This window comes from Podarcis tiliguerta (genome assembly GCF_965153285.1).
Source record: "Podarcis tiliguerta genome assembly, chromosome: 5".
Classification (NCBI taxonomy): Eukaryota; Metazoa; Chordata; class Lepidosauria; order Squamata; family Lacertidae; genus Podarcis; species Podarcis tiliguerta.
Window position 1 is genome coordinate 41,174,733 of NC_139538.1, and position 19,069 is coordinate 41,193,801.

At 49.1% G+C, this 19,069-nt stretch overlaps 1 protein-coding gene across 7 annotated transcripts in view; it reads left to right on the forward strand.

Moving 5' to 3' along the window:
* The first annotated feature begins 375 nt into the window (after positions 1 to 375).
* The window catches only part of CRTAC1 (cartilage acidic protein 1), a 36,510-nt gene continuing 17,816 nt past the window's right edge, over positions 376 to 19,069 (forward strand). Inside the window, exons 1-3 of one of the 7 annotated variants that reach the window (XM_083441319.1) lie at positions 376 to 636; positions 7,746 to 7,948; positions 16,264 to 16,460. In XM_083441319.1, coding sequence (XP_083297445.1) covers positions 7,746 to 7,948; positions 16,264 to 16,460 — 400 coding nt within the window. In that variant the 5' untranslated portion in view covers positions 376 to 636. The other 6 variants (XM_083441316.1, XM_083441322.1, XM_083441320.1 and 3 more) reach the window with 6 other exon arrangements.

Here is a 19,069-nt window from a genome sequence, read left to right on the forward strand (position 1 = left end):
GAAAGGGGTGTTGCTGCCCGGATGAGAATGCCACATTTCCCAAGGCTACAGCTCAGGTGTACAGCCCGGCTCCCCCCCCCCCCCCCGCCAATATCTCCAATTATCCCTGGGATGATCTCCTGCTGCTCCAGTCCGTTCATCCTTTGCTTCCCTAGGCAAAGCCGCCGCTGCCGCTCCTATCTTCACCGGAAAGGAACAGTATGGAGCGTGTCACACGGCAATGTGTGTATATATATATATATATATACTGTATATGCATTCTGCCGGCCAAGATCAGCTTCGGGGAGGCGGGCGAACGGGAGGTGGAGTGGGTGGGAGGTTTGGTGGGAGGGGGCGGAACATCTCCCTGCCCTCCGCTTGCCTCGGGGTCTCCCCGAGAGCCCATCTACGGGTGCGCGTCGTCGGGGCTGCTGGGCTCGATTCCAGCTCTTGCCACCCCGATCCGGCAAGCCACGCTCCCTGGCGAAGGTTACCAGCTGTGCTCTTGAAAGAGGCTGCACCCCCCCTCCTCCCGCCTCGCCCTCCACACACCCCAGACCTCCGCCCCCCGCCCGCCCCCCAACATCCTCCCCGCCCGTCACAGTTTGGCTCCGTATTGATCGGCGCTGCCTGGCCGCGCTTCCCCTGCAATTCCAGGTAGTAAATCAGTGCCAGGCGGCCCAACCTCCCGGCGTCGCCATTGGGTGCCCGGCTCCGCTCGGGCCGCACTGATTGGCCGCCTGCCGGGCACAAGGCTTTACATAAAGAGGCGCTCGCGCTCCGCTGGACTTGCCCAAGCGCGAGAAGGGGCGGAGGAGCTCCACGCCGGGAGCCAGGGAGACGCGCCAGCAGCAGCAGCAGCAGCGGAGGCGCCAGCGAGCGGGCAGGCAGGCAGGCAGGCAGCACCAGCTGCGGACATTGGGGCAGCTCGCCCGGGATGCTCCGTGGCCAGCTGGGCGGCATGGCCCTGCCACGGGCCCCCGCCGCCTGCCCGGTGAGTAGAGCTGGCCGCGACCCGGCCGACGGGGCGAAGTTTCCCAAAGAGCCGGAGAAGAAAAGTTGGGCGCTTGCGAGTGAGCCGGAGAAGCGGGGAAGGGCGCACAGGGCGCGCTTGCTTGCGCCCGCTTCCCCGGACGCCAAGCGGCGCCAGCGTGCCGGGCGGGCGGAAATGGGGGCTGAGGGTGGGACTCGGAGGAGAGCCATGGGAGCCCGGAAAGCTGGGGAAGTGGAGTGGAAGGGGTGGCCCAGAGAGGTGGGGGTCTAACTAAGGGAAGGGGTACTGGCTTCGAGGAGGACTAAAGTGGAGTGGGGGCACCCTTCCCGTTCAGGTCAGCTTCAGTTCTTGCCTGAGGAAGGACTTTGCTTCTCTGGTTGCCGCGCCCCCCGACAGCATCCCAAGGGTGCCAAGGTCTGCTTGCTGTTAAGGTGACTGCTTTTGTCTCCACACTGCACCGGCCGCCGCTGCTGGCTGTGCCCCAGCTTGGGGCAGGCCGGCCACCCTGCAGTGTGGCACAGGGGAAACGGGGGGGGGGGCAACTCTGAAGAACAACTCCCTAGGCACTAGGTGGGAGGCGGGGAGAGGTATCTGTGGCTGCCTCCCAAACACCCTGGGGGGTGATCCCTGTCGCTTTTGCAGGGAAGGTCTCCTGCAGCATTAATGCAGGGCTGGCATTTAGTGGGCTCAAGGAAGACAGCAGTGCAGCCCAGGACAGGAACATTTTTCTTCTTGTTCTCAGCAGCGGTTCCAGAAAAATATAATTTGAAGGAAAAGCAGCCCTGAAAGACTTGAGCAGGACCTGAACCCTAATGTGGTGATGATGCCACACATTAGTCTTGCTGGATTTGTTTGTGCTCAGATTGCTTGAACTAGTAGCACTTTGGAAGATAATATGGTGGCTTGGGCCGGTGTGTGGGGGGGGGGGGACGCAGAGGAGGTGTCTCGTGATGTTTCCAGGCTATTTTGATGCTACCACAATTGATTGGCTGTTCAGTTGTGATGTCACCGAGGAAAATGTGGGAATGCATTTGGATAATGACATTGTGAGCTAGTGATGTCACTAGTCCACAGTAGCGCAGGCAGTGTTATCTCACTGCGAGGTTGCTGGAGGGCCGTGCTTTATAACAGAGATGGCGGTGCCACGGGGGCTATGAAGTCATTTAGGATAAATAGCAGGAACTGTGTACAACGGCAGCTGCTTGCTGGTGCAGAGCAACAATACAATTAAATTTTTGCTTCTGTTGCATCCTCTCTCTGGATGTCCAAGATTCGCCAAAGAACCTGTCTTGGCCTTGCCGCCTTGGAGTGAATGGGACACAGCTCCCTCTCTCTCCATGATAGGAAATAAAGCAGTGCCTTCACTTGGGAATTATCAAATGCCCATGCTAGCATGTCATGCAGATCCCGCTGTCTGCCCCCAGCATGCAGAGGCCCTGCTGTGTCACTAGCAGGACCACCTACCTTCCTGTAAGCCTCTAATGCTATCTGTTCCTTGGGGCAGGGTCTACTGAGTTAAGTGTATCTCCGTCCATTTGTGTAAACGGGTGCAAATTGCAGTGTAATCAACCACACCCTGTAGGAGCATGCAAGACATGGAACTGCGCAGCTGCTTCCATGGCCCAAGAGGTGCTTTTTCCTTTGCCCGGTGGAGAACCAGCACTGCCCATTTGAGAAACTTTTCACCTCCTTGGTGCCATATCACCACTTTAACGTCAGAGTGTTACAAGCACTGGAGTTGGGCAGGGAACACAGAATGCAGAGAAAGGGGATCTGCTTATAACCACAGCAAGCCGTCCAGGGCAAATTTACTGCAGTGCGGGCACTGAGTGGGCATTCTTGTACACATTGCAGCCTTTACTCAAGAGCTGGCCCGTTTACTGGGACAGAAAATGGTGGTGTGCAGGGCACAAAGTCATGGAGAGGACTTCCATCAATGTCCACATTCGGAACAAGATGGCGACCAACTGCTTTTTTCCCCCTTCTCCAGCTGCCAAGGGCATCTCTAAAAGCAAATCTATACCATGGATCCCCTTAGCAGGTGACTGCCAAGATGCCTGACCCCAGTTCTGAGCCCAAGCTTGGTCCAAGGACAGACTGGACTGGTGCCTGGATGTATGCCTTCTTACCTAGTCTCTACTGTCTCCATTCTCAGAGCTGCCCATAAGAGACAAGGGAAGGGATTATTAAACAACCCAGCAATAAGCAGGCAAAGGCCCAGCTCTCCTTCTTTGCTTGTACACAGTTTCCTCCCTTGTTCAGAGTGAAGACCATCTCCCTGGTCTTTGGGAGGGTCCCTTTTTCCTGCCCAGGTGCCTGATACTCATGTAGTATTCTGCTGCCTTTCCCTGCACCATCCGACATTTAATGCCATGGGCACATTGCACTTGGTGGGGCTGGACTCTTGCTGCATCCAAAACAAGAGACTAGCATCCTGAGAATAGAAGCAGCCATCAGCCGCTCTGGGACTAGATCATTCATTTTTGTCTCCCGCCACCAATTCAGTTCCTTTTTGGATGCTCTCCAGGCTCCAGGAAGAAGGTGTTAATCAGTTAATCAAGTGAAGGGATCAGACAAAATATTCTCTCATCACACAATTCATGTCTGGTAAAGACTTTCATATAGGAATCTCTGGGGAATGTGTGGTCATTGTGCCTCTGGGAGTTTTCTTTGCTGTGTGCATGTCCTGGGAAGTTGTGGTTTGCTAGTGTGAATACAAAGTTGTGGGGCTGGGGAGTAGAGACTTCCAGGGCTGTAGTTCAGTGGCAGAGAATCTGCTTTGCATGCAGAAAATCCTAGGTTCAATTCATGACATCTCCAGATACAGCTGAGAGAGACTCCTGTCTGAAATTCTGGAGAGCACCTTACATTCAGGGTAGATGATAGGTACCAACATGAAGCCAGATGGACCAGTGATCTGGCTGAGTATAAGGCAGCTTTCTGTGTTTCTGTGTTCCTGTGATCTACAACTGGGTTGGGGAATTTGTGGTCCTCCAGGTGTTGTTGAGCTGCAACTTACCCTCGTGACCACTGGCCAATGCCGATGGGAGTCCCAACAACATCCAGAAGGCTCATTCCTCATGTAAACAGTTGCCTCCCCCACTCCACGTTTCTGTATGGAATACCATCAATGTAAAGGACTCTCTAATTTGTTAAGCAACTATGTTGTGACGTTATGCTTTTAGAGACCAGCTTGTCCAAGCTCCAGTGGGAAAGTCGAGAGCCCTTGGGAGGAGGAAGAAGGGTTACAAAGATCAAGTGTGTGACTGTCTGCTTGACTGCCTTGTGCACAGGTATAAGCACTCTCTGTGTGTGTAGAGGAAGGCAACTTAATTAATAGCCATTTCCCTAATGATCTATCGGGAGTTCACTGATGTATGGGTTTAATTAGCCCAAACCAAATGCTGGGAGCCCGATGGTAGAACACACCATCTTTGTCACCAGGTACCTGTTACCATCCTGTTCTAATTTGACAACAAGTTAATCTGGGCTTGAACTGGAGGGTGGTGCTAGCACCCAGACTGCCAGCTCTGTGTGATATATTGCTTGCTGTGGCCCAGCACATGGGAGATGTACCCTACTCTCCGTAAGCTCCTGCCTAATCCCCATGCCTGGAGGAATCTACGGAGCTCTTCAGACTATTTCCATGGTGAGTGGATAGAGGCAAGATCCTATCTGAATAACAGGACTGCACATGTTGGCTCCTATCATGTTGTACCATGACTGTGAGCAGAATTCTCTTACTCTCTCATATATCAGGCACCCATTGAAGTTTGATCTGAGACGGACTTTTAAACCAGTGGGGTATTTATTAGACAGCCTTCTGGCTACTTGTCAGGCAACTTATTGCCAGCCACACCATGAATCCCACTGCCCTAAACGTTATCATATAAAAGGCAATGACCACGCAAGCACCACTTATTCCCCCTTCAGGAAATAACACTGAACATATGGTGAGTGAGGCTAGGTTTTGGAGCTAGCAGGATCTAGCTGGCTCTGGACCAAGAGCTGAATGGATTTGGGATGTGTCTGGTTCTGGCACTATATGCTGCTGCTGGCCTATGGTGAATCGGCTGCTTCTAAGGATTCTAGCCCACCCCTGTATCATGGGTCCAAGCAGGGAAATTGCTGCAGAAGGTTGAAAACCATGCAGAAACACTTGCATAGCCAAGCCACAACTCAGAGGTGGGTATGGGGAAGTGAACAGCAGATCTGCATGCTGGAGTCTACAATGCAGCCAGGTACTGCCACAGGGGAATGGGGGAGCACCAAGTGGCTAATACTGGAGCTAACCAGGTGTTCTCCATAGGAATGATCATAATGCATATTACATGTTTTGCTATGCACTTTGACCACCCTTTTGTGCACACAATCAGGGTGGATAAAGTATCCCCGAGAGGCTTTAAAGACAGTATTGATCCTAGCCATTGGCTGCATTTATAAGAATGCTCCAAGCTGGCAGCCCCAGAAAAAGAAGCTGCTGCTTATTAGCGTAAGTTGTCAAGTTTCCATATGCACACAATGACAGAATGAGAAAGTGCCTCCCCTGCCAAGCTCCTGGCTATCCTGATTGCATGTACAGATTTGGAAAGGGGTGGCTTTAACCAGTTTTAAGGAATAGCTCCATTAATTATGAAAATGCACCCTCAAGTGCAGGAGGGTGGTTCTGATCTGAGACGCCTGCTAAACAGCCCCTTGAACTGGGAAAGTGTCCTCTGGTGCAGGGCACTGTTTCTGCTCTACCTCTGCCTGTGTCACGCTTCTGATGGATTATCCTGGAGGAGGAGCCAATAAACAATCTGGATGTGGCTTAATGTTGAGAAGACCCTGCCTTAAGGAGCAGGCTAGGTGCTTCTTAATACCTTCCAGCTTTATGATGTTATGAGTCCCTAATTATTATACAGAAAAAGCCAGGGGGCAGGGATTCTTCTAGAATAGAAGTGTGATCTCACCAAGTCCTTGCACAAATCTTTGAATGTTGTTTATATCCCCTAGTGTGTAGTTTTACTGGTGTGCCCATCCTATACACACTGAAAGGTGCTTTTTCCTTCCATGTGTTTATATACTTCTCATAACAAATAGGAGAGCCCATGGCCAGCTTTAGATTCAATCCAGATGGGTGGGGTATAATTAATTTATTGTTATTATTATTATTATTATTCTACAGATGTGGTGAAATGGAATAGTATAGTTATTTGTTGCTTGCTTGCTTGCTTGCTTGCTTGCTTGCTTGCTTGCTTGTATATGTATCCCACCTCTTCCCATTTAATCCTCAGAACAACCCTGCAAGGTAGGTTAGGTAGGTTAGGCTGAGAGTAGCTGGCCCAAGGTCACCCAGTGAGCTTAACAGGGCCCCAGTCTTAGTCCAGCCCACTAACCACTGAGCCACACTGGCTCACCTTGACGCTCCAAATTGAGCCTCCTTGATTAAGGGCAGTATACCTCTGGGTGGCTGTGGAGGGATTAACCTGCTTACGAGTGTTTCATGGCCTTGGCTGGAAAGAGACCTGAATTAGATGAACCCTTGGTCTGATTTAGGAAGGCCATTTATGCTTATGGCTTTAATGAACTTAGATCCCTGTAAAGCCTTTTCCATTATGAGAAATGTTTGTAGTGTCCCACTGGGAGTTTTGGAGTACTGAAGGCCTTTCCACTTTTGCAGCAATTCTGAATTTCTATTTTGCCCATGCATCATACAGTGTGTTAATTCTCTATGAGTGCTAATTTAATTTCACGGTCACCAGCAAACGTCTGGCTAGCAGGAAGGCTGTGCATATATACATCTTCCTATAGAAGTGACAGAACTCCAGATTGAAGATAAGCACACAAGTACTGTTTCTGCCTGGCACTCAGTTTATAGCTTCTCCTCTCCTGTCCCTCCCTCCCAGCCCAGTCCAGTCCAGAGACAGAATCTTCTGTTTCTCTTTGATGCAGTCAAAGGGTAGAGATGGGTCATTCTGCTTGGAGGCACAGGCTAACTCAGGGTCTCCCTCTTCCTATCAAAGTCCTGAAGAGGGCAGAGTATCTGTGAGGTCTAATCCACTGTTGTTTTTGTTTGTTTTCTCTTCAACCGTGATGTGGAACTCTGGAGCAAGCCTGGTTTCGCATCCCAATGTGAAATCTGTGCGACAGCTGAATTCACTTTAGGTCAAAAAAAATCCCCACCCTAGACTTTTCCCTCTCTCTTTTTTGCATCAATCGTAGTCCTAACACTTCCTGCTTTGGGCACCAGCCCAAGGCTGCCACAGCTTTCACATTCCAGAGCTCTCCCCCAGCAAGCCCAGAGGATTAAGAAACACAACTTCATTGCTTTTCCTTATTCCTGCTTGCGCTGAATTGGGGAGTGTGGGGGAATCACTGGCACTTGAGCAATAGGCAACCAGGCCTAAACCCAAAGACTGGGGCTGGGTGGCTCTCTCCCAACAATAAGGCAGGCTGCATCAGATCGCCTGCCAAATGCAATTATTTGCAGGGTAAGTAGCACTGAAACAGGCAGATTCTCTGCAGGCGCATAGACTGCCATGGATGGAGACCAGGGGGATTTCCGGAGTACTAACACCATCTGAGCCCAGGCTAGAACGAGGCGGGATTCATTCACTTCCATATCCAAATGAGAACCCCTGAGAGGCTCATCTCCCTTGGGAAGCAGGCACACACATTGAAAACTGACCAGAAATATGGCTCAGAATTTACGCCTGGGGGGGGGGGATTCCCCAGCAGCTAGATGGGTGAGGGCAACAGGACTGACAGTCTCCTGCTTCTCTCCCTGTAGATGTCAAAGTGGCGGCTGTTATTGTTGTGGAGCTTGGTCCTGGCTTGGCCTGGTGAAGGATCTCAGCGAAGCGAGCCCATGTTCACAGCCATCACGGATCAGATCCTCCCGCCTGACTATGACAGCAACCCGACACAGCTCAATTATGGTGTGGCCGTGACTGATGTGGACCAGGATGGAGACTTTGAGATCATCGTGGCTGGGTGGGTACCATGGATAATACTGGGTGCTGTCAGAGGTATGAGAATGGAGGTGGTTGCCAGGAAAGAGGGTGCTATGGTTGGGGTGAGCTTTGACATGATGCAGGTCTAGGCAGGTTCACATACACATTCGCAAGTCTAGGCTAGGTATACATGCATCTTTGACATGTGTCAGGCAGTGGGGTGGGGCGTGGGGAGATTGCATGTCTTTCTGGGTTATTGTGGAGATTCTAGGCTGGAGGCAAGTGTAGGCTTGGCATCGCTTGGCATCCTCAACCTCCCCAAGGCAGCCTGCCTTTGTTCTAGAGCAGGGGTGAGAAACCTTTTTGGCTCCTTTGGCCAAATTTGACACCAGGTGATTGGGAGCTTTGAAGTCCTAAAGTCGGGACTTCAAAGCGCCATGGACAAGCAGTCCAGCAGGCATCAGCTGATGGGTGTGGGCATCAGCTGATGCAATCATCCAGCAGATTTTGGTTCTAGCCAGCTTTCGCTTTGGCTGAAGCCTGCTTTCCCTTGTCAATGCACAACTGTGGACCCACTTTTAAGATTCCCGATTTGTGCATTGGCAACTGTGTCTATACCGGCCCCACACTGATGTCACATTGACATCAAGTGTGGGGCAAGTGTGTGTGGTTTGGCGGAAACGGCCTCACAGGCAAAATCTGAACCCCTGTCATGGACCATGTTTGGTCCATGAGCTGGAGGGTGGTTTCTAGAGGGATGAAATAGGTGTGTATTTTTGCTCTTTCATTCTGATGTTCAACATGCTGGGGTCAGGCTGTAGCACCTGAAATAAACCTGAAGTAATAACAGTGCAAAGGTACGGATGGAGGCCTGAACGTGCATCTGCAGTAAAGCTTTCCTTTAGCAGCTGTCTTCCCAAGTCGTTTCTCTGACAAACTGTTTCTGCCTGCAGCTGCCTTAGAGCCCCTCTTGCCAGCTGGCCACCCGGGAGTCATGACCTGGTGGATGGGCACTGCAGGGGGGCTGTCCCTTTATACTTGGCCACCACTTGTATAACTTGTCCGGCCCATAAAACATTATCTGAATTGCACTGAGCTGGGGGAAGGAGCATATATCTGCCGGATAACTTTTATGTCTGGCGTTTCCTGGATCGTATTCACCTCTTCGGCTGAGTTCACTTTCCCAAGAAATCTCATTTCTTCGTAGCCTCCGTCTCTCGCTGAAACCCTTGAATTCCTCCTTAGGTGTTTCTCTGTCCTGCCCATCCTTAATGCAGCAGCAAGACAAAGTAATAACACGGCTTGTAAAGGCTTGGGGATATTAGGGTCTCAGAATTTTCTCTTGGGCTGCTGCGCTCAGCTGTCCAAAGCCACATTGTGTGTTTTATGGCCACCCATGTCCCCTGCCTCCTTGCCCCACCTTGCTCCATGCAAGTACATTCTGCATTTGCCTCTGTGGAACAGAGCACCCCACCCCAAGCTCCCCCAGTCCAGAATGCTTTCTTTCTCTTTGTGCTGCATGAACACAAAATGAAGCACAATTTCTTTTGCAGTAACAAGTTTAGCTGAGGGGTTGGCTCCTTTACTTTGTGATACAGGGCCCAACTTGTTTTCCAGGCAGCATTATATAAAGTAGATGCACGTCCTTCCATTCAGAAGGATCCTGGGCTCCCATTCTTTAACATTACAAATAAGTGAGTCATGCAACAAAATGTTGCAATGTGGAGTTCAGGATTCCAGGCACTCATTCCATTCCATTTTCCTACACCCCAAAGTCTGCCCCTCTTCTTCTTTTTATGCATTCCTCCTTATACCTCCTTCATGTGTGTGTTTGGTGCCATATTCGCTGAGCATCAAAAAGAAAAGCTATATCCCATTTGCCCTAATACCCAACGCCCCGTATCACCTGTGTTAATGCTGAACTGCTGTGGTGTGTGCCTTGACCTGGTCATCCACTCAAAGGCGAAGCAAGCCCTCTCTCTTTTCGCCAAGTCCTCTTGCCCAGCTCCAAGGTCAACAGCCTTTGACACAGCCTATGCAGATGAGCTGTCTTCATGCCCCCTTAGCCAGCTCCTTTCCTCCAAGTGGGTAGCCATTCTTTTCCAGAGTGTGATCATCCGCAAAGCAGCACACTTCCTGGCTGCAGAAGTTACCCTTGCCCCATCAGCATTATCAGGCCAGAGTTTCCACCACATTCTTTATGATGTGGCTGCCATCTTGTAATTTACTTACTTGTTTACTTACTTACAGTATTTCTGTACTGCCCAGGAACAAAAGTCCCTTGGCTGGTTTGCACTAAAACAAGACAATAATATGTGAAAATCTAATAACAGGTAAGCATAAAACCGAGAACAGGCTAAACCTAGCAGCAGAATAAATCCAGATTTGAAACCAGCAGCGGAGAACAACAACAGTGGAAAAGATCTTAAAAGTGCTAACAAATTTAAGATAGAACTTTTAAGACAGGGGAGCCTAGGGAAATAAAAAGGGGTTTACCTGGCACCAAAAAGACCACAGCAGAGGCAAGAGGTTTTAGGGAAGGCATTCCAAAACAAAGATGCCCCACTAAAAGGACTCTTTTCTCGCTCTCTGGTTGCTACTCACCAAACCTTATTCAGTGGGAATACCAGAGAGAGGCCTCAGAAACTGACCATAGATAGTGTTTGGTTGTGCATATGTGAGATGAGGCGATCCTTCACGTATCCTTGCCCCAAGCCATCTAGGTTAGGACTTTTGACTTGGAACCCAAACTACCTTACCCTCTCCCCGGTCTTTAGGGTTGAGTATCTGACAGCAGGAAAAAGCTATGTGAAAAAATGGTTTGTGTCTAAGGAAAAGCAAAGGTTCCCTTGCTGTGACTAGGCACTCTGGCCAGTGGTATCTCACCTGGGCTGAGCAGCGGCTGGCATTCTCTTGGAGGGAGGGGCAAGCCTTTCCTCTCCAGGTTCTCTCTTGCTGTGCTGACAGGCCTCGGTGTGCACCAATTGACATTGTGTTAATTGGCTGCAGAGCGAGGAAGTGCCCCAGCTCATTATTGGCATACTTGGCTTGCAAAGGTGCACAGCAGTGAGCAAGGCATTCAGCTGTGCGTATCCCCAATCTTCCTAGTTCCAATTGGCGGGGATGAGGAGCGGAGTTGAAGCTTGGCCAGCTGCTTGAAGAGCCAGCCATCCGGCCCATTCCACATTGTCCTGATAGGGATCCAACAGTTTTGCATCTGGAGGGAGCAAACATCAAGGGAGGTTTCCATGCAAGCATAATAAAGACTGGGTGTACATATATGTGTGCAGGTCCAGGAATGCATCCTTGAGAGGACAGCCCCGCCCCCATGAACCATACTGCAATAGCAGCAGGATTTCAGCTGTATCCCAAGGATCCCCTTAATCTGCTAGCCAAATAAGATGCAGTCCTCAGCAAAGGAAGTGTCAGGAAATACACAGATTGCCCTGATTGGACAGTCCCTTGGAGACTCTGCACATGGTCCTTGTGGTCCCTTCCAACTCTACGTTCCTATGATTCTATGTTCTGGACTGTCAGGAAACCCTGTAGGAAAGAAGCCTTTGAGGAACTGCAAGCCACAATACTTTTAACACTGTGAGACAGAAACCCCACACCTCATGAGACAAATCTAGGCTGTGGAGATCTGCTGCTACCATTACTACTAATATTAACACAGATATAATTATGAAGACTGCTGTCCTCATGACACAAACAATTTGTAGAAACTGATTCCAATGAGTGCTGCTAAATCATGGACTACTGGGATTGCACGATTTCTTTACAGCAGGAATAGGCAACATGGTGCTCTCCAGACAATGCTCAACTCCAGCTTCCATCAGTCCCAGCCAGCATGGCTGGTGATCAAGGATGATGGGAGTCCAATGGCTTCTGGGGGGCTGTGGAAACACCATTCCTGATCTCCAGCATCTCTGGCGGGTCTATATCTGATCTGACTTCTTAAAGTTTTAATAAAGGGAAATGTCTGCATCAACTCAGCAAACTTGCTCATTTACCTGTATTTGTGTTTAACCTGAATCCATCCATCCTTTTTGTCCCATCGTCCCACTGACCTTTCTTCATGGACTTGCATTCCAAACTGGCATCTCCATCATTCTGTCCTGAACTGTCACCAATTTGTCAATGTTCTTATTAAAGGAGACGCTACTTCTTCAGCGGTGGCTTGAACAGTGCTGAACAGAGCAAGTAGGTTCTGCTTCTTAGACACACTGCTTCTGAGAAGGCAACCTCAAAACAACATTTTGTCTGCTTTTCCATACTTCTAGCTCACATTTGGTTTATGATCTACTATAACTCCAGACACTTCTCAGCAGTATTACTGCCAACCTAGCCAAGTTTTTCTAAAGTTCAGTTGGGGTTTTTTCATTCAAAATGCTTCCTATTTTCCTCTTTTCCCCAGCTCACCTGTGGCTAGGATTTTGATTTGCCAAATTCATTTTTAATTTGACTCCTATCCCCTAAAACTAGACCTTGCTAGTTTTGTGTCACCTGCAAGATTAATAAGTAGCTTCTCCAGCTTGCTAATAGAAATCAAATAACACCAAATCCAGGTCTGATCTATGTAGAAGAGCTTCAACAATGCATTAAGTGTTCTCTGGGGAAGAATTCCATTATTTCTCCACCCGTCAGATGGTAGCATTTCCCCTTTCATCTTCTGGTTTTGTCATTAGTGCTGGTGCAACTCCCAAGAAGCATCCTATAGCAAACACCCCCTCACATGCCCAGTATCTCCTCCAGCGCATGCCAGAGAAGCTATTGCTGTCCAAGAAGTGCTCATACCAGAGACTGGCTGAGTCTTGCTGAAGTGAGACCAGGTTGACCTGGCGATCTCTGTTGCAGGTATCTTCCTTCCTCTGCCAATGGAGTGTCTGCTTCCAAGCTGACCATATTCAGCAACGTCCATTCAGATATCACTTCCACATGGTCCATGGCCACATTGTTGATACTTGGCGTCTTAATAGCACAGATGCTGCTGTTGTGCCTGGAAGCGAAATGTTAGCAGTGGGAGGGGGTGTGCTAAGGAGCCGAATGCATTACATGAAGACAAGTTTGGGCACAAGCAGGTTTGCTGCTGTTGGCTTCTCTTTGATCACTGACACGTGCTAGCTCAAGGGTTTACTGCCAGTCCCAGAGTAAGTGCTCACTGTGGTCTGAAATGGGATTGTGCTCCTACTCCATTGCTAAGGAGTCTGTTTGGATGACCCATCCCATCTGTGTTCTGTAGTCTTGACAAGGGCGGTGCTCCATATTTTCCTGGCCTAAGAATGAGGAGTGGTTGGGCCAGATGGGAAGGGGGGGTGTGAAAACCCTCCCAGGGAGCTTGGCTGCAACCATCCCAGGGAGATGTGGAGGGGGGGAGGGGAAAGGCAATTATCTGCTTCCCTCCCGTGCCAGGCCATAACCATAAACAGAGACGGGACATTTCATAACCCAATGACTGCTGCTTGTGTAACTTGTTTATCCGAGGCCAGGGTATAGCGCTTGCTGAGTCAGCCCAGGCAGAAAGCCCTAAGCTGGGAACTGGTGCTCACTCATCTGTGCAAGAGGCACTAGACAACTTTTTAAAAATTGGAAGGGGAAAGGCAACAGAACATCTTTGCAACTCCTCTTGCATGCGTCCTAAGGAGATCCTCTCAAAATTCAGGCCCCTATCTGGTACAAGTAACTTAGCTGAGATTATTACAAGATCCGGGAGACTTTGAGCATGTTCATACATATCAAAAAGCTACATTTTAAGCTTCATGTACTCCCTTTAATTTTCCGATGTCCAAATGAGTTTTATGGGCAATGAAACGGTATGTAGCAACAGCGCCCAGCCCTGTGCTCCAACTTGCCTGGCTTTGGGAACAAGGTGGGAGAGCATTTATCCTGCTTTGCCATCCTGGATCTCTTAAAGCCTTTAGCACTGGAGTTGGCAAGTTCACCTGGTTAAGCGACAAAATACTTTTGTCAGCTCTCTTGGGAAAGCCTTTATCAAGAAGAAGTGGTGTTGTGCTGCCTTAACAAGAGAGACTAGAGTTAGAACTATTCAAAACCATCTGTAGACCGAGTTCCTTTCTCATGCTTAGCTACTTCTAATTTGCTTTTGCACTTGTTCCTAATGTGTGTCCGGCTCCTGAGAGAGGGGTGAAACTGCCTTATCCAATAAAGTTTCTTAGCTGCTCAGCTCTAGAGCGCTCTGGATCACAGACTGCCACCGTTCCGGAAAGACCTTCACCATAGCCTAGGCAGCACTGTGCGTTTCAGTGGAGTGCATGTCCAATCAGGCAAAGGCTATGCCAACCACAAAAATGTGACATAGAAATAAGACTCTGGAAGAACTCAGAGCAGCTGTTAACCCTTTCACACGGCATTCATCACACGAAAGCCTCCTTCCTATTCATGATTACAGATGGGGAGTAGGGGGAATATTGTAGCCAGTCATATGAGAAAAGCTTCAGATCATCTGACTATCATGTGCTTGTTGAAATCATTGGGAAGCATCTGAATCCATGTTCTGTTTGAGAATGAAAAAATGGACAGTGTGAACATTTATAGGAACTCATTGCTTTTGATATGGCTTCAATGATGGTGTGGTAGATTTCCCAAAGCCAGTTTTTTCTTCTCCCAAGTCTCACAGGCACTAGCACTTTCAGGTGAATCTGGCCAATATATTGATATGTTCACCTCTGATGCACCTCTGATGCTCAGAATTCAGCCTCCGATGCAGCTATGGCTCTTTGTATCGATTGCGCTTCACAATCAGGCCCCAATCCTGATTCCCCTTGGGTGCTGGCGAGCGTTATTTTCTCCAGAGCATTGTAACATTGTCCTCAAGGTTTCTCCCTCCCTACCTGACCTCCTTCTCCTCTGCTGTATTAATTTTCTCTCTCTAGACTGTGCATTTTCAGCCTTCACAAACTCCATGCTAACCACATTAGAGTCACACATCATTAGCTGCCAGATGAAACTGCTCAGGCGTTTCTGCAACTTTGCATTGTGTGATGTTAGCATGGATGGATGTCTAAAAGAATCCCAGTCTCATGCTGGATCTGACTATCAGGGTTCTAAGAAGCTGATTGACTGGACGTTTGGCATGGGAGGGTGCCACTGGGCCGTAGCCGTCCCGAGGACTGGCAGGTGCTGAATGAAAGCAGTACCCTACGCCTTTGCCATCCCTGTACTAGAAGTGCCAGCTGTTGCCTGCCAGGGGTTTCCAGACTAACCCAATGTCATAAGCCGGTTTGGCATTCAAGCTCCAGGTGGGTTGTGTTGATCCCCAAACTGACAAGGGTAATTTCAACCTCAATCTTCTGGGCATCAGATCTCTGATAGATGTTCAATGCTTTCAAATAAGCTCCTCCTTGGCTTGCTTTACCAGCTGGCTTTTATTTCCTGGGAGCCCCAGTACTGCCTTTCTGGATCCCAGAGTCCTTCAATTTGAGTGAAATGAATCAGAAAAAGGAACTCTTCTTCCATAGAGATGGGAGCCCCACAGCCAGAAGCCCACCTCCAAATCCTTATAATTTAACCCTGCAGTTAGAAGGATAACCACCCACCATCTACTGCACGGTGGTCTGAAAATCTTACTGCCCTTTGCACATTTGAACATAGAACCGTAGAATTGTACAGCTGGAGGGGATCCCAGGGGTTATGCAGTCCAACTGCCTGCAGTGCAGGAATGTCAACTAAAGCATCATGTATCAAACAATCATCTGTCTCACTTGGATACCCTTTTGGGCATATGGCTGAATTATATGAATGTGCAATATATGTTTATATTAGGTATGATAGCTCATTCACATATATATTTTTGCTGGGTTGGTGGATTGTTCTTATTGTTCATGGGTGCAGATGGTTTCCCCCTTTTCTTTTATTTACAGTAAAGTAAGAATTTAAAAACCTTTTTGCAGTGCTATCTACCTGATTTGGAACATCTACAGTGCCAGGTTTTACAGCAGGATTATAGTAATAGTAGATACTGTGCTCTGAAACGGAGCCAGCCATGAAACCCATGTTATGACCTTGGCCTTGCTGTTCTTTTTGTTGTGGGGATTCAGTGGGATAGTCCCCTCGTTTGCTGCCCTGAACTGCAGGGAAGAGAAGCATACAAGTGGAATAAATATAGACATTCTGAAGTCCCCTCCATGTTTGGCTTCAAGCTCCACTCTCTTTGTGACACACCCTTCCCTTTCCCCCAGGAATAGCAGTGATGGGATGTGCTCTTTGCTGCCTCTCCCGGTAACCCCACGAAATGAAAATGGTGGACTTTGATTTTCTGGAAGAGATCTGGTGGGAAGGGTCACTGCTACCTTGAAGCACCTCCCCCATCACATTTCCTGCTCTCCATTCTTTCAGGTACAATGGTCCCAACCTTGTGCTGAAGTATGACAAGATACGTGGTCGGCTGGTGAACCTTGCAGTGGATGAACGTAGCTCCCCATATTATGCACTGCGGGATCGCCAAGGCAATGCGATTGGTGTGACAGCATGCGACATTGATGGGGACGGGCGGGAGGAGATCTACTTCCTCAACACCAATAACGCCTTCTCCGGTGAGTGCGAAAGCTGGTCCTTCCTGACATTTGCCTGCTGGCAACCCAGTTAGCATATCCAGCTTCTCCTGTGCCCTATGAACATCCTCATCCTTGATATCTATCCATCAAGACCCACCTGCCTCTCAAGAATCACCTTGATCAGTCTTACATCTTTTACTAAGTTCTTGCACCTACCCATCATCTGCCATGAGCCATCTCTATTCACCTCTGTTGTGACATGCCCATCCCATAACACCCATTAAACACGTGGTACCCACCCATCAGTCCACATTCACTCACTGATGATGAAAACATGATGTTTTCTTCACAAACGATCTTCTCATTAACAGTTCCTGGCATTTATCCTGCCAACAGCAGACTGAAAAGGGAATGGGAGTGATCCACAGAGGGGCATGTGGCAGTGGTGGTGATGGCCAGTGGTCACTCTCCTTTCTTGGCTGATGTCCTGGCAGTGCAGGCTCCCTTCCTTCACACCGTTGGCTTTGGGGCTCTTCACCTGCCAGCCCCGAGCCACTGACTCCAGTTCCCTGACCTTCACTGGCCACCAGGGTGGGATGTTTCAAGGCTGGAGTTAATTTCCCAGCTGAGTGATTTTGTCGATTCTCTGGCAGCAGCGGGTGGCGGCGGGGGGGGGGAGTGGGGGGGGAGGAGAGACTTGGCTGCTGACTCAGGGCTTTGCCACCTCTCTAGTTGCCAGCAGGGACTGCAGCTCCAGGAGCCCTGGGATCTCTGAGGGACAGGCAAGTATCTCGCTGGGCAAGGAGACATCCTTTGAGACAGCATTGGGATTACGCAAGGGAGAAAGTAGTGAAACCCCAAAGCATATTCTTTCCCACCCCCACCGGCAATGCTGCAACCTAATGGTAGAGGGTCTTATATTTTCTTTTCTGGGAAGGTGGTTCCCTAATTCCTAGACTGCTACTAAGAGACCCTTTGCTGCTTTAGGAGCAGAGGAGGTGTTCGGCATGCTTTTGCAATGCCTAGGTGTGACCAGCCTCAAAATACACACTGTTGGTTCTGTCCCAAGGCCAAGCCCCTTCCTTGGAGCTAGTTAGGAATTGCACCCAAGTCAACAGACGCTTTGCTTGGATGGCTTCACATGTTCGAATCCTAGAAATATATTGCTTGATCAGATCTGGCAGCCTGTGACTTGCTCTAGGACAATGATGGCCAAACTTGGCCCTCCAGCTGTTTTGGGACTACAATTTCCATCATCCCTGACCACTGGTCCTGTTAGCTAGGGATGATGGGAGTTGTAGTCTACGCCATTTCTAGTCGGAAATTTCTATCTGGAAATTTCTATCTGGAAAAGATAAATGCCCTCCTACCACCACCGCTTTTCCTTTGGTCCAAAGCACTGCTTGGGGTCTCCAGAAATCTGCCTAGAAAAGCGACCACTTCCCCATCGCATCCTTCCCGAGTAGGGCTGGGCCCCTCACCTGCAGCATCGACCTGCTCTTGGCTCCACTTATCAGTCTTCCTGACACACCTAATTACTGCTTTGCAGCTGCCAAAGGCTCCCTAAATCAGCCATTCACATTACTCCTGGCATCAGGGTCCGGCCAGTGCCTGCCATTGATTTTCCCCTTTCCCTTTATGATGAACATGGCTCTGCGCTGCTCTGGCACATTTTACCTTAATGAGTTTATTCTTTTGGGCCTCCCTTACCAGCCCTTAAGCTTTGCTGGGGTTGCTGCATTCATTGTCGCGCAGTCCTGATCACAACCCTGCAGTACCAGAGAGCAATTAGGCATTGGGCGAGGCTGGCAGAGTAGGGGGAGCCCCAAAAGGCGGATGATCAGGAAGAGGCATCTATGGGCAGAGGGAATGCGATCCAAATGGGACAGCCGCAAGGGTTCAATCTAGATCATGATTCGGGGGTGCATTCATCACTTGCAAAGATCTGCATCTATGGGTGTCACACTTGCAAAGTGTACTGCTGCAGTTCAGAGACAGGCTTGCAGCAAGTCTCTGCACACCAAACCTGCAGTTGCTGGAGGCTTAGGGTGCCTCCAGACTGTCATTATTTTGCAAGAGCAATTCAATTTAGATTTGTGTAATTCAAATGGATTAAAGCACTCTGCTGCCCTAGCTCAACAAACCCACTTGCAGGGGACTTTTTATGGTTTGGAAAGTGACAGCAAAATGCACTAAAGAGTGTGGCATGAAGAAATGATTAATGGGAAGACATGTAAACACCCCAGAAGCAAATCAGGATGCATGTTCATTGGGTCCTTCCAGATGTCTCTTCTCTTGAATATTCATCATTATTTGTGCTCATGATGGTGTCAGGACAGTTTTATAGGATCCCACTTTCAAGCCTGTTCATCCCTGAAAAGGTTTCAGGACAAACATACTGCTTTGTTTGCAATAGGTGCGTGTTCTGTAGTTCAGTGCTGAAAACCTGCAACTTTTCATATCACAGAAGTTCGGGGTCAGTGGGTGTTTATCCAGTTTTTGTTGCACTAAGCATAAGTTCCCCTTCCGATGGTGATGATGTGCTCCATGGGCATCACAGAACAACTCATAAAGTAGTAGATTTGAGGGTGGTGTAAACCCTCCACTAATGCACAATTATTGCATCAGTGACATTTTGCAGAATATAC